General features: G+C 43.6%; 1 protein-coding gene across 19 annotated transcripts in view; it reads left to right on the top strand.

Annotated features, from left to right (window-relative positions):
* UNC13B (unc-13 homolog B) overlaps nt 1-15627 on the top strand; it is a 215773-nt gene that overhangs the window by 147908 nt on the left and 52238 nt on the right. For 4 of the 19 annotated variants that reach the window (XR_003523586.2, XM_027614551.2, XM_027614547.2 and 1 more), the window contains exons 1-3: nt 4793-5108; nt 11535-11695; nt 11789-14279. The exons of 13 other annotated variants lie outside the window; for them this stretch is intronic. Coding sequence is in view for 5 of the 6 variants with exons in the window: in XM_027614551.2 (XP_027470352.2) it covers nt 12026-14279 (2254 nt within the window). In the remaining variant the exon portion in view is untranslated. Of the gene's footprint in view, nt 1-4792; nt 5109-11534; nt 11696-11788; nt 14280-15627 lie in introns of those variants that run through there. 2 more of the 19 variants (XM_035723464.1, XM_027614549.2) reach the window with 1 other exon arrangement.

Here is a 15627-nt window from a genome sequence, read left to right as displayed (position 1 = left end):
AGTGTAGGACTCTCATGGCACCGCCACCAACAAGCTTTCCCTTGGTATTCCTTTCTTTGCAGGTTAAGTCCGGCTGTCTCTCTGGACTCACCTAGTTGAGTACTTCCCTTTCTCCCTACCATGCTTCCCTGTTACTTGTCAAAGATCATTAAGAGTTTTGTTCCAAGTCTTCTCTTCCCCTTTGAACGTTAGCTACCTTTTCATAATTCAGTGCTTCATACCAGATATTTTTGAATATATGGAGAATCCTACAGGAAAACCCCTCTTCTTTGAGGTCCCTTCATTGATTCCCAAGACACTTGGGATTCATGTGCTAGCTAAAAACATATTTTGAAAAACTTACGGAAGCAGGGTCCTATACCAAGAGAATTCTCCAGATTTGGGTTTACCCTAAGGTATATATCAGAACAAGCACAAAGAACTGAAGGAGATACTTGGTCAATATTAAGCCAGTTAGAATATAGTCACCCTCTGGTACAAAGGGTTCATTTCCCCATGAAATTTCAAATTTTAGATTCCTATTAGAGAACCCTCTGATATGGCCCCTTGTCTTCTGTGGGGTATAGAGATTGAGGCAGGGCCAGTGTACTTTGTGGATTGGACTGGGACATATATAAGTAGACACTAGTTCAGGACCAGCCTTAGTTCTAAATCTGGGAGCTGTGACTTTTGAGCAGGTTTATGTGAGAGAGCAGTAGACACGTAGACTACTTTATGAGTTTTTAATGATTTGGTCCTGGAATGGAAATGGGGCCACAGCCTTTGGAGGTACAGGCTAAAAACCTAACTGTTTAGCCTGGTAGTCCTGAAGAGTTTATCCCTCTTTAAGTTTTTGCTAATCAGGGATGGTGCTTGACCTGATTGTAGGACTGAAATTTGTCAGCAGTTTGTGACTCCTTAGGCCTGCCTTGCAGCTTGTCAGGACTGATTTAGTCTGTGTGGCAGCTATGTCTCAGTATATCAGTAAATTCAGCACATTTCTGCCAGGCTCATCACTTCCCTAGAGTGGCATGTTGCTGAGGGAAGAAGGAGAATCACCTCCCATTGCCATCATTCTCTGCTGCATGCAGTTTCTGAGTAGTTTATGGAGGGCATAATTCTAGGGGGAAAAAAGAATTTTCTCAGCCACCAGAACAAACTATATTCCTCATGAAACAGATCCTACTTGTGTGACCCGTGTCAGCCTCTCATGTTGCTTCTGGCTTTACTTAGTGGTAGGGAAGAAAAAGAGTCACAGACTTATTCTGATGTAAGTCAGACTTTGGCTCCACCTATCTTTTACGTCCTTGTATGTGATTGTCAACGTTGGGAGATGAGGTAGGTACCTGCTGGTCCTGACCCCACCATTTTCTGGCAATGACACCTGAAAAGGCAGGCCAGGTTTGGAGCAGGCCCATTCTTTGCTTTTGGACCAGTCCTATCTGGCCTGAGGGAGACTTAGATGGTTTGTATAAAAGGGGAGAATTGTGGTTGGTGGGAGCCTCTCCGTCAGTGTCCCTGTAAGTCCACTCAGATACTTTAACCGAGGATGAATTTTATGTGCCAGGTGGTCTTCTGACTAACCCACCCATTCAGTTCCCCTTTAGAGCTCCTGCAGCTCTGAACCTTCCCACAACTCTGCGTGAGTGTCAGTGTCTCATGTTGAATTTCCATCTTGACTCATCTATCTCTAGGCGAAGATCCCTGCAAAGATTTAAATTGGGAACCAGACCTTGAGAATGTCTGTTCAGAGCATTTCACAGCTTCTGGATAAATGCCTTTTCCTTCTTAACCCAATTTGTTTTTCTAGTTCTGCCCAGCTAGCTCTTGAAAAGCCCTGCTTTGAGGAAGCTTCCCAACTGAGGTGGGTGCTTGTGCTATTTCCTACCTCTAAAAAGCATCAACCATCCTTTTAGCCTGCCCAGGATTCCCAAGAGCCGAATGCACTCGACAAGGAGGCTGCATTGTTACTCATATGGCTCAGGAAACAGAAATTATGTGTCTATCCCAAAAGGCTAGTCCACAGAAGAGGTTTAACTGTCCTTTGGTCATATTGTGTCTGGCAGTCCATGGGCCCTGTTGAATGGTAGAAGGAGCCTGCTTTTTTAATTTTAATTTTAATTAATTAATTATTTTTTTTTTTTTACCAGAGCTTGTACTGACAGCTATTTATCACTTTCCCACTTATTCTCTGTGCTTTTGCTGAAACATGGGAAGGTGTAAAGATACAAAGGTAATTTCTGGTCAGGGCTATATGAACTCTTGTGAATTTTGAAGACTATAACTAGAGATCGCAGATTTGTTGTGCCTCACGTTGTAAACGTGTCTTCTCCTGTCTGAGCCTTTATTTTTCTGGAAAACCCAAGTTGATTAGAAGATGGACTGAATGTGTTTGAGTAGGCAAACGGATAAGACAGGGTCACATTAACCTCAGGCATAACATCTAAAGCCTCAGCCAGGGCCTGGAGCCACTGGTGGATGAGGCAGGAAGAAGTAGGTTTTTTAGTCAGTGTCCTAGCTCTGAAGATCATTCCTACTCTTGAGAGTTTGAGCTTCTCAGAATAGGAAGCCCAGACCCAAACCTGATAATGACAGCCACTTCTCTGGGTTCTTTATGAGTGGGAGGGAATTCTGATTTAATCAGTCTTCCCTGTATTTCTTGTTTTAAACCCTTTACCTCTTTCTTCTGGCTGAAATATGGGAAGCTCCTTAGTAAATTGGCTGTGACTTCCACTGAAGTTTGACACTTTTCAAGTGATTTTTTTCTGTATTTAGATGTGGTTATAGTTGCTCTGTCAGTCCTTATCTCTTCTGTCATCCAGCCAGCTCCCGACTGGGTTAGGAGGTATTTGCTCTGCTGTTAGTGTTGGCTGCATAATGAGGTGGATGGTTAAGAAATGGGTTGTTTAACGTCTCTTGGAATCTAAATTTTCTTCCTGGGTTGAGGGGGAAGCAATGTTATTGGAGAAAAAGGCAGTAGGGAGGCAAATGTTGGCTCTGGAATCAACACTTTCTCCTCAGGATCTTGGATAAGACAAGGAAATCATTCTTCATTTAAAAGCTTATTTTATGTACCATATAGGGCTGCCTTTTCCGCAGTGATAGTTTCTAGGGTGGCCCCCATAGACTGACTTCCTGATTCCTGGCTAACAAGGCCATGTTTTATTGTAGATTGTCATGAAGAATGTTGCAGGGCAGCAGAAGTAGCAAGGTTTGAAAGCCTGGCTTGGACATGCTGGGTGAACGAAACTTGGCCACCTTCCTTTGGTCTAAATGTGAGAAGGGCCTTCTCACATTTAATCAGGCTCAGAGGAGGTAGAATCGCAATGGCTTCACTGGATTGTTACTGGTTAATTGGAGCCCTATACTGAGAAGAATTCTGATGTTCTTTGGACTCAAACAGTGTTTTTCCTGTCCTGTGGGTGCAGAGTGGAAAGGGGTATTGTATATTTGATGTATTTGGCATTTTATGCTCCATGGCTTCAAGGGTTCCTGGCTTATGTTTGGCATTATGTTGCAATGCACAACTTGAGTGCTCTTTGAAGATAAGGACATTCAATTTTCTGATGAGTCCTAAGTAGAATTGTTGAGTTATTAGGAATTAGGACCATGTGAGAGCCACCTGACTAGTAACACTCCATGGAGATGGGGCTGCCATTGGCAAAGAGGGACTGCAAAATTTGGGATCATGAAACGAGGGCCTTGCATCTTTTTTTCTTTATAATTTTTTTTATTATGTTATGTTAGTCACCGTATAGTACATCATTAGTTTTTGATGTAGTGTTCCATGATTCATTGTTTGTGGATAACACCTAGTGCTCCATGCAATACGTGCCCTCCTTAATACCCATCACCAGGCTCTTGGTCAATGTGATTTCACTTTAGTCTATTTAGTTCCTAATTCTGGATCCCAAAACAATCTGTGGTCCAAGCTTCTGCAGTAGAGGGTCTACCTCAGCCCACCCAGCTTCCCCTACTTCTCCCTAATCATAGCCTTGGCATAGCCTAAGGGAGTTCTTGTTTTCCAGTTGGTTCTTTTGCTGTGGCTATTCAGGAAGAACTGGACTAGGTATCTACTCTGAGAGCATAATGCTATTTGGTGTTAACTGAACTTGGGTACTTCACCTGTTTTCCAGCTTTGCCAAATGCAGAAAACAGATTATATATAGCAAAAAAAAAAAAAAAAAAAAAAACACCACCCCAAAACAACCAACTAAAAAAAAAAACCTATTTTGTTTCAGTAGAAGGCAAGACTCCCTTTTGTATTGTGCTCTGGCAATTTCTTTCTGTGTTCTGTCTTCTCTCTGAGACTGGGAGCTCCTCAAAGTATAGGTCTTTGGTCTTACGTCCCTTTATGTCCTATAGCCCAGACATGAGAGAGGTAGATAGGCAGGGGAGAAAAAAGGAGAGGGGAGAAGAATGAGAGGAAGAAATGGGGGAAGGGAGAGAGTAAGATCTATATTTAGCGAGAGGGAGAGACACTCACCAAGGGTGTGTGAGTGAGCTTGCTGGCGAGGTTTGTGTGTGCGTGAGTGTTCTGGGAAAGGGGGTGTGTGCGCCAGGAACGTGTGAGGAGGGCTGCTGCCCTATGGGAGGTTGCAGGCAGGAAGCAGCTGGAGAGGAGGAGGAGCAGCAGCAGGAGCAGTAGCTGCCCTGCTTTCTGTCTCAGTCTTAAAGCCTGGAATCAGTTGGGTTAGAATTCCACATCCAGTTGAAGTTTGGCTGCTATTGCCTTCAGCAGGCCGGTCATCAGAGTCCCCCTCAGCAGAGGTGTGGACCAGATTGGATTCCTAGGTTTGTAGCCAGCGAGACTCCTGCCCAGCCTTTCACTGAGGGGATTTCTCTGCTGGGTATTGTTCATATCATCAACTTTGCACCGTGGAGCCAGCCAGCTGGTGCAACTGAGAATAATAGCTCCTTGGCTCTGTCCGTTGGGCAAGCAGCCATGCTGTGTGGCTTAGAAAGTTCATCCTGTGGCTTCTCTGTCAAACCAGGGAGTGCTCCTGAATGGATTTCCTCTTAAAGACAGCACTTGCATTCTAATGGTTTTAATTTTCTAAAGAATTTGAGGTTTTAATGTTTTTTTTTCTTTTCATTTCCTTAACTCTTATTTTGGTTGCAGCAGCAAGGTAAGTGGTATCGAGTGTATGACTGACTCTGAATGACAAGCAGGGACAAAAGCAAAGCATTTGTGGGTGGAATTCAGAGTAGCTACATTGATTACATAACTGCTTGAGACAGTTTGCTGGTGGGGGTCATTAGAATGAGTGAAAAATAGTATACTCAGCACTGAGGGTAGAATCTTCACATGCATGTGTTTATATGCTGATAATCTGACCATCGGTTCTTCCTTGGTACTCTCCTGTATGTATATAAATAACTTAGCCACCCCTCTGAATGTGTGCATACTTATATACAAATAATCTGTTTCTCCCTCTTGATATGTCCATATGTTTATAAGCTGATCATTCCTTTCCTGTGTGTACGTACATAATAGAAACTCATTCAACTCATTCATTCATTTTACATGAATATACACAAGCCATACCTCCCTCCATGTGCGTACATCTATAGATATAATCTCTTTATCTCATGCATGTGTGAATATACTCAGGTAACTTTCCTCTTCTGATATATGCCTGTGTATATTAACAAACCCTTCTATTTTCTAGTGTGTGAGTGTGTGTGTGTACAGTCCTTCTGTCTGATGTATTGATTCTTCCCTCTCGTGTGGGTATATGCCATATAGACAGAAAAGTCATCTTGAGTTTTCTCAGTCTTGAGTGTATATACATATGCATAATAATCTGTCCATTTGCACCATGCATGTATGATAAAAACACTAACTTTATAGATCGAAGACCCCCTTTTAAATCCTAGTTCTACTCAGTGACCTTGGTCAAGTCATTTAACCTCTCTGAGCTTATTTTTCTCATTTATGAAATAAGAATAATCTTCCTTCCTGCCTCATAGGGTTATGATGATAAAATATGTCATGATAAAATAGGAGTCATGTAAACTGTAAAATTCTAAACAAATATAATTTTACTATTGTTACATGTCCCTCTAGTGTGAGTTGTGTAGGATAGTCTTTGACTCAGCTGCATTAAGATTGTGCTCTTGTCTGAGAGGTCTTTAAGTCTTCTCTGCAAAGGGGTAGCTTCTGTTGAAGAAATTAGGTTTAACCTGTAGTTTTGCCCAGAATATTGGAAAGAAGCTACCTATTGCTACAGAGTATTTAGAAAGGGTTAGATTGAGAGAGAGAAAAGGTCTCATCCTCTCTAGTTTGGGGCCTTAATACTTTGTTCTTTGTAACCTTGAGGATTGAACCTGTCACAATGGAAATATGCTACCTCCAGCTAGGATCAAAGTGAGCAGGTGAAAAACGAGTAAAAGAACAGAGCATTCTGCTTCCCCTAAGATGGCAGCCTGCAATGAGCATTTGTGCCAGGTTTTGAAGGCTCTCTAGAGTGTCTCCTGTCTCAGCCTTCTAGACCTGTGTGTCCAATATGGTAGCCACTGGCCATGTGTGGTACTTGACTACTTGGCAGGCAGGCTAGTCTCAATTGAGATTTGCTGCAAATGTAAGATATATACCAGAATTCAAGGATTCAGTATGAAAAAAGAATGCAAATACATGATGAATAATTTTTATATTGATTGCATGTTGAAATGATATTTTGGATAATGAATTATATAAAATATATTAAAATAAATTTTCCTTTTTTTTCCTTTTTATGTGGCTACTAGAAATATTTAAATTATATATGTGGCTCACATTATGTTTCTAATGGACAGTGCTGCTCTAGACCTGTCATCCAGCACAAGGATTGGGGTAGCTATTCCAGCTGGAAGGGCAAATGGAAGCCCCATGATAGCAGCTCTGGGGATGACAGGAACCATGACACAGCCGCTGCCACTGTCTTCTTTATTTGTCCTGTGTGAGTCCCCAGGAAAATTTAAATGTGTTTGGGGAGAAGTTTCCAACTTAGTTTTTACAATAAAAAGGGGTTGTAAGCCATCAATCTAGAAGTAAACCTAGAACTTGAAGGCGCATATTGTTATGGAAACAAAAGTGAATTAGAAATTAGGAGACTTGGATTCTTTTTTTTTTTTTTTTTAAGATTTTATTTATTTATTTGACAGACACAGCGAGAGAGGGAACACAAGCAGGGGGAGTGGGAGAGGGAGAAGCAGGCTTCCCGCCAAGCAGGGAGCCCCATGTGGGCCTCGATCCCAGGACCCTGGGATCATGACCTGAGCTGAAGGCAGACGCTTAACAACTGAGCCACCCAGGCGCCCCGGAGACTTGGAGTCTAATGCAGTTCTGCCATCACTCATTTATTCTTTCCATGGCATTGAGTTCTCACTGTGTGCCAGGTCATATGTTTGGCATAGTAGTGCCCTATGATAGGCATTGGGAATTAAACAAAGCACAGCTTCCAGTGTCATGAATTCATATCCACTGTGGGTCCTCAAGCAAGAACCTCCCATTTAGGGGTCTGCCAAGGTAAAACAGATTAACAACAACAAGGGTGTCATTTTTAGGTCAAGGGTTTAAACTTGGATAATAGGACTTCTGAGAATCTAGAGTAGCTGCCCTGCCTATAAGGACTTACACATTTAAAATTTAGAAAAACACTGTGATACCTAAATAAAACTCCTCCATAAGCTAGATCACGATGTAGTATGAGATTCCAGGTCTAGTATTCTATAAAAGACTCCTTTAACTCTAAACTTTCCTGATTTGGTGTTCTGATTCCTTTTATTCAATGGCAAGATTTTATTTGTTTGTTTGAGCACCATATGTACCAGGCACTGTTCTAGGTGTGGGGGATATAGTCATGAACAAAACTAAATCCCTGCTTACATTCCAGAATAGGGAGGTGGTTAGAGAGCTAGAGCATATATTTGTTTGCTTGTTTATTATCTATCAGGCAAGTGGTAATAAGTTCTCTGAAGAAACTATAGCAGAGTAAGGAGGTAGAGAATGTGGGGGATTTTGTTGGGTATTGTTATGTTGGCCCCTAGTTGGGTATTGTTATGTTGGCCCCTAGTATTCAGGGGCCAGCTAGATTCCTGCTCACATGCCTTCTTCAGGTCTACTCATGAGAATCCTGAAGTAGTGAGGAAAAAATATTATGATGAGTGCTTAAGGAAAAAAATACTGTGACATTTGTTAAAGACAGTAAGGCAGACTTTATTCAAGGTGATTATTACTTTGGGGTATTGTAATGGGGAGAGAGACTGAGCCCAACTCTGAATATAAGGAAAAGTGAGAATTTATAGCCAAGGAGCAGGTTGAGGGTCAGTGGATGGAAAATTACTAAGAGGAAACATCAAGGGTAGGGTGAAGTCTGGCTAAACTGACTTGACATGAGTTTTGCTGGAGGTAGGCCAAGGTGGTGGATAAGGAATTTGGTCAGATATCAAATGTGAAGAGTTTTCATAAACTGACCCAGCAGGATTCTTGGTAAAGGTGGACTAAACAGAGCTCAGGGTCAGGGGCCTAGTCAGAAAGAGGGCTTAGAGCAACCAGACTCAAGTTCGGTCAAAAGAGAGAGTCTTTGTCATGAGTATCTGATTCTGGGTGCATATGTATTTGTTTTATGGTTGGTTATATTCCTTGGTACTGCTGAAAGGGAGCCCTGAACAGGTTAAGAATACCTTAGGGAACCCATATCCCCAAGAGGTGATTCTTAAGTTCATCTAGGGGCTGTGGTTACTAACTCATAAGAATTTTTTTTTGTTTTAAATCTTATTTTATTATGTTAGTCACCATACAGCACATCATTAGTTTTTGAGGTAGTGTTTTGTGGGAAGTTTGTTTGTTTGTTTGATATGGAAGCAAGCTCTTTCTTTGAGGCCGGGAGAAGTTGCTATGGCAGCTCTAGTTGGAAATTTCCTGTTTGTTAGTAACATAGGAAACCAGGCAGCTTTGCCTTCAGTCCTTCAGGAGGAAAGGACTCTGAACACAGTAGCGATGCCATTTGCCCCGTGTATGGCTGGCCAGCCAGTGTTGAAGGCACTGTTCTCTCAGAGGAGACACTTGGCAAGACTGTCCAGGAAGTTAAGCGAAGCCTATCTTGAGTATTGATCTGAAAAGCAGAGATAGGCCTGAAGTTAACCTGGCCTGCACTGAATCAGCTTCATTTTTCCACCTGAAAAGCTGCCTTCTCTGGACCAAAGTGGGGGTGGTCTGGGCCTCCACCAGCATTAGAAAGGAAAAGTTTGCTTCCTATAGCTGTTTGCCCCTTCCTCATGCTTTCAGACTGCCTGAAGGAGCATGGCAAGCCTTTTGTCACCTGAATAAAATGTTGGGAACTGAATGTTTTGCTCTTCTCTTTTTTTAATCTTAAGAAGAAACTTATAGAAGAAAACAGGATTAACAAAGAATGACACGCTCCAGTGGTCTGGTTCCAGGCAGTGCTGTGGACCGTTAAAAGAGACCGGGAAAGAGGGGTTTTGAGGTTGGATAGAAGTCATGGTTTACTCAAATCATACCCTTTTATAGGTGGTTGCATGCTTGGCAACATTCCTGTGACTATCTTTCCCACTTTATAGATGAGGAAACTAAGGAACAGAGAAGTGTTTAATCCAAGGTCACTGATGAAGCAAAACACGAACTTAAGTCTTTTGATTCTTAGTCTAGTAGCACTTGCTCATGGCTTCATGTGGTCATATGCAGACCTTCCATCTTGGTTTAGTAAGCAGTCTTTCTCTTTGAGACAAACTTGAAAGGCTGATTACCCAGACCAGGGACCTTGTTCAAACCTAATACCAGGTGCCAAGACCAAATCAGGTGAACCTAGACCTTGCACAGTTGGGGCAGGGACAGGGGTGGGTGGGGGGAGAAAAGAGGGGTGGCTTTGGAAGTACAGGTGCACTTGTGGAAGGAGAGAAGGAATAATTTGACCAGTCAGTCCTAAAATTGGGGGCTTTGTTGTCTAGGCAGCTAGGCACTAGCCCAAGACCCAGCAGTTCTGGTTGTGCACATAGAGTATGTCTTCTCTCTCTCTCTCCCTCTCTGACACAGATTATACTGAGTTGGCCAGTTAGGGGTAGGGCTGATCCTGGCCCCTTGAGACATAGGAGTAAAGCAACAATGCTTAAAAAGCAATAATTGGACCTTGGCAGTGCCTCACAGAATGGACAGCATTTTTAGGTGAGGAGTTCTTAAATGAAGTAGAGTTTTTAGATGAACTACAGAGAAGGAGGGAAGACAAATGGGAATTAATCTTGTTTCTTGGTTTCTAGTCTCTTGGTTCTTGGCCTTGTTGTTTCCAGTAAAAGGGGTCAGCTTAATCTTTATCCAAAGTCTTCTGACTCATGCTTCTGATTCTTTCTAGTCAGGGAAAGCAGAGTGCTTTTAATTTTTAAGCCCATAAACTATAGATGGTAGCCCTTCCTGAAAATGAATTGCTGTGGGAGCTGTCAGCCTATGCTCTTCATAGGCTGTTTTCCCCTTTTAGGGTTAACTTGAGTTACTAAGAAAAGAAAAGGAGGCAGGAGTTTAGAAGATTTAGAAATCTAGATCAAATCTAGAAAATGGGGAAATCATCTCTGATTGAAGAACATGAAGGATTGCATGTCTCCCACCAACCAATTTTACCCCTCCCAGGGTAACCCAGCAAAGCCAGAAAGTATTAGCAGTCCCAGCCATTCCTGGGCTCTTAGCTTTTCCCTTTGTACTTTCTACTCTGCTCCTTCCCTACACTCTGTGTGTTCCCAGTAAAAAGGGAATGGATACCCACCCCTTATAAGGTAATAGTCATCTTTACCTCTGTAGTAGTCGCTGGTAGTTTAGGGTATAGGGACAAGACTGGTGGCAGGGTAGCTTCACCTTTTTGGAGAATAGCAAAGTACCCTGGAGCCCTCTGTGATATAACCAGTTCCCCACCTGTCCCATGCATTGTTCTCTCCAAGCCAGTCGGAAGGCTAGAGCAATTCTCTGTTACTCCAGGAGTGCTGAAAAATCACTTACCCTGGTGCTCAGAAGGGAGGTATTAGACCAGATGTACTGTGGAGGAGGAAAGCCAAAACTGTGTGTTGATTAGGCTGCACCAAGCGCTTGGGGACTATTAAGTGGAGTTCAGGACTCCAGGTTGTTCCTGAGCTTCTTTCATCCCCAGCTGTGAGCCCACCATATGTGTGTCTTTGGCCACATGCCCCACTAGATCCAAACGTGCTTAATGCACCTGAATCTGGACAGTGATTTTTGCTTATGCCATGCCACCTTATTCTAGAATTTTTAGAAAACATTTAGAAAACATTTTTTTTTCCTCCAAGTTTTAAATAGTTGCCATGGTCTTTTCTCCAAGTGAAGGGTTGCTGTCACTATAAGCATAGGCAGGAACCAATCTTGGAGTTGCTGAGTTTTCAGCAGAACATCTGACTGGGAAAACAAACATTCCATGCCTTGTTGCTGTCTTTCACTGTGTATGTAATTTGAGCTTTGATAGTTAGGCATCTATTTGTTCATTTCTGAATCAGACCCTAGTGTTGAATTTTGTAAAGGTTCAGTCACTCATTGACCTTACCCACCTACTTCCCAGGAGTTTGTCTTAATCTTGATGCCTTTGGGTACTTGCCCAGAACACAAGGACTTGATACATCAATACTCTGGTGGGAAGCCAAGGAAAGAGAAGTGACTGCCTACAGCTTTGAAGGCCAGCAGTGGGAGACAGGTCAGGGTTGACTTCTGCAGTCTTAGAAGGTAACATTATTATTCCTGCTTGACAGTTTGATTCGGATTTAAAACTATCCTGCTGCTTTCTGACCTGAGTGCACTATTTCCCTTTTTCACTAGCTGCAGGATAAGAGTCAAGCCAGGATCCAGGGGCATGTACCAGGTTTGGAGACTACACATGGGATCATTCCAGGCAGTACTGTGGGCTAATCCCAAGGCATCACCCAAGCCATAATTGCTAGAAAAAGACTGAAAAGAGCAGGGCAGTATATTGTCTTCTAAGACAATCTCTGTTAAGCACCCTGACCAGAAATAAGAGGAAGAAGCAAGAAAATACCTCAGACTCTGAGGTAGAAAATGAAACGATTGTTGCAAGAGTCAGAGGAAGAAATCATGGTCACCTTGGGACCCTCCTCCAGGCTTTCCCCAGATAAGGCTAAGTCAGAGACTGTGTGTGGCATCAAGAGCAAGTCCTCAGGCCCTATTGAATCCTTACCAGAGGATAGCTCCCTGCTCCCTCACTGTGGGTCAACAGCCTCAGCCATCGGTGGAGATAGAGATGGGGGCCTGGCCCAGCATTGCAGCTTTGAGCAGCAGGCCGGCAGCCAGTTTCCTCTGGGCTCTACTCTCTGTGTTTTGGGATCTGGCTCTCAGGACCTCTCCTCTGTCAGCATTAGCACAAGCTGTCAAGAGCCCTCAGAAAGGAATCAAGCCAAGTCCCTTTTGTCCAGAGGCTTTCACCAAGGCTGCAGCTGTGAACAGCGAGAGCCTTTGGGGGATGTAGTAGACTATATAATCAGAGAGCTACAAGGCATCAGCCGTCTCCAAACTGAAATTGCTGAGCTGCAGCAGCACTTGAGCCAAGTCCGGGGTTCGGTGGATGAAGTGTCTAGCTGTGTAGACTCAGTTCTGAGTGGAATAGAAGGCTTGCAGGTGGGCAGCAGCTCACTGGCCAAGGTATGTGTGGGGGAAGTGGCCCAGGAACCCCATGTGGACAGCCCTGGTGAGGACGCCATTCTGTATCTGTATGGACTTCCTGAGCAAGATGGGGAAAATACCATGGAGCTGGTACACAGCTTCCTGGCCATGCACCTCTGTGTTAATGGCATGCAGTGCAACAGGTACATCAAAGAGGCTTACAGGGCAGGCAAAGCGCCAGCCCCCAGGCCTACTGTTGTGAAACTTGCCCATCTAGAGCACAGAGACTTCATCTTGCAGAAATCCATCCTTTTGCAGAGTGTAGGGGTCCGGATTGCCACCAAAGAAGAACCAAGCTGGCCACAGTGCTATAAGAATCCCCAGAAGGAGTCTCTGTCGTTTTTGCAACTTCAGGATCATAATGCAAATTCTTTAAACCAGCATGAACCACTTTTTCAGATGGAAACAGGGGACCCAGCAGCATGTCAAATGAGGGCTCAGAATCAACACAGAGAACCTCAAACTCCTGAGCAGCAAGGCCTTTGCTTTCCACCCAAGAATAATTTCACAAAGCCAAGTGATGTATCTAAGCCAGGAGATGAAGTAAAAGGAACATCAGGAGCCTCCCAAGTTATCAGTGGCAGTTGTGGTGAGCTGACAGGGAGAGAAGCTTCTCTGTCCACCTTCCATCAATTTGAGGAACATTCCCCAGTGTTAATTCCAGAAGAGGAGGGCTCTGGGAAATCCCAGGTTTTCAAGCAGTCCAGCCAAGGATTTGAAACAAAAAGAGCAAACAACTTCAGCAATAAAAGCGAGGTGGGCAGCTGCCTGTCACTGTCTGGGTTACTGAAGACAGAGGACAGCCTCCTGGCCTGTGAAGCTGGGCTTGATATTCTGAGCTCAAAGCAGCTAGAGGACCTTTTGACAGACAAGTCCAAAAGGTTTGCAACTCTGAGCCATGACCACATGATGGAAGAAATTATCGTAGGGCCTGAGACCTTCAGTGACATGGTTCATATTGACTTGAATGAAGAGGAGGAACATGCTTCTCGGGTCCTTAAAGATGTCTTTGAAAAGTCATCTTGTGGTCTGGTTGGCTTGCAGGAGGATGCAGATATAGAAATTAAGTTTTACAAAAGCAGACTGGGCCGAGCAATTCACCACTTTCGTTCAGCTCTGCAGGGCGTGTTTCAGAAGCTGGAGAATAGTGGGTCCATCAGTCCTGAGGACCTGGAAAGCAATGAGAGCGGTTCTCAGTCAGAGAACAGTGATAGACTTCTTGGGACAGTGAGTTCAGAGGGTGCCCAAGATTTCTCTGTGGAGAGCCCTGGGAGTCAGGAGAGTGAGAGCTTGCTCAGTGTGGTCTCTGGTGGAGTGGGCATCTCTACACAGAGAGACCAAACCTTTCAGGATCCCAGCAACTTCTCTCTTGCTTCTAACTCTTCGCCTATTGCATATTCATTGCCAGGTTTTATTCTGGCTCCGTGTCTGGGAGGTGAAACACGTTCCAGGCCCGAATCTCCCAAGCAGGGCAAACTAAGCCTAGAGCAAGTGTGTGCAGAGACCATCTACCTCAACAAGTGCATCAACAATTTTAAAAATGTTCTGAGAGAGAAAAGACTGAGGCAGAAAAAACTTTTGCATGAGCTAGTACAGAAGGCAAACCATGTCTCGGTAGAAGACATACACTCAGGTATTCTAAATCTATATTTAATGGGGTCACAGCTCGTTGGGTATGGCCTCCATCAGGCTAGCGTGAGACCCAGCTTGGTGGTGAGTTTCACAAGGTGATGGGGGAGGTCCCCAGCTGAAATCAGTCTAAATTACTTGAATACAAATTTTAAGCTAATCCTGTGGGAACTGGAGTGCAAGAGGGTTCTAAAGCAACAGGAAAGGAGTTCTGCCTCTAGGAAGCTTCCAGTCTATTGGGGGGTTGAGGGCGGCTTTAGAAACTACCTTTCCGGGGCACCTGGGTGGCTCAGTTGTTAAGCGTCTGCCTTCGGCTCAGGTCATGATCCTGGGGTCCTGGGATCAAGCCCCGCATCAGGCTCCCTGCTCGGCGGGAAGCCTGCTTCTCCCTCTCCCACTCCCCCTGCTTGTGTTCCCTCTCTTGCTGTGTCTCTCTCTGTTAAATAAATAAAATCTTAAAAAAAAACAAAAAACAAAAAACTACCTTTCCAAAGAGGGAGGAACATGTGAGTAGAAGTAGTTTACAGCTGCAGGACTTTTAGGATATGCCACTGTAAAGTAGGTGTGGTGTAGGAGGCAGGAATGGGCATATTGCTCACAGGCACTGGAGGGGCTGATGCAAACATTGCATTTTAAAATTATTCTTCATGGGTTTCATGCTGAGATAAGATTGCCATTTCCCCAGCAGCTGATGGGCCACTGTGGGAATTTCCCTTATCCTTACCTTTCTTCTTCCCAGTACTGGACTTAACACAGAACCTTATTTTCAACTTGAAGCTGTCCAGTGCTTGCTCTACCCAAGAACCCGACTGCCTTTCACAGGTCATATTCCTTTTCTTCCATGTCTGGCTAAAGACTCCTCACCTAAACTGGAGAATGGAATGGTTTTGACTCAAGAAATGAGAGTACTTTTTTTCTAGGCAGCGTGGAGATATGTAGTTTTAAAATTACTTCTCCCAATCAAAATTAAATTTATCCAAAGAGCATATGCTGTATTCATCCAGTTTTAAATGTAAATGGGGTTGTCCTCCTATGCATATAACCTGATTAACGTTTCTAAGAGAGAATTAAAATTATGAAACATATTGTGTTGACAGAGGTGTGAGGGAACAGACACTCCTGCATTGCTCGTGGGATGGGAGTGTAAATTGGTATAACCTCTAAGGAAGACAACTGGCAAAATGTATCAGAATTCTGTATACCTTTGAACCCTAAAATCACTTCCAGGAATACATCCTGCAGGTTTATTTTCACATGTGGAAAGAAACATTTTCACATATGTTCTATTTTTGAAGCATTGTTTTTAGTAGCAAAGAGTGAAAACAACCTAAATGTTAAAGACTGGTTAGGGG

Source organism: Zalophus californianus, chromosome 13 (assembly GCF_009762305.2).
Source record: "Zalophus californianus isolate mZalCal1 chromosome 13, mZalCal1.pri.v2, whole genome shotgun sequence".
NCBI classification, from domain to species: domain Eukaryota; kingdom Metazoa; phylum Chordata; class Mammalia; order Carnivora; family Otariidae; genus Zalophus; species Zalophus californianus.
Note: the sequence above shows the minus strand (reverse complement) of the source record. Positions and strands in the feature narration are given on the sequence as shown.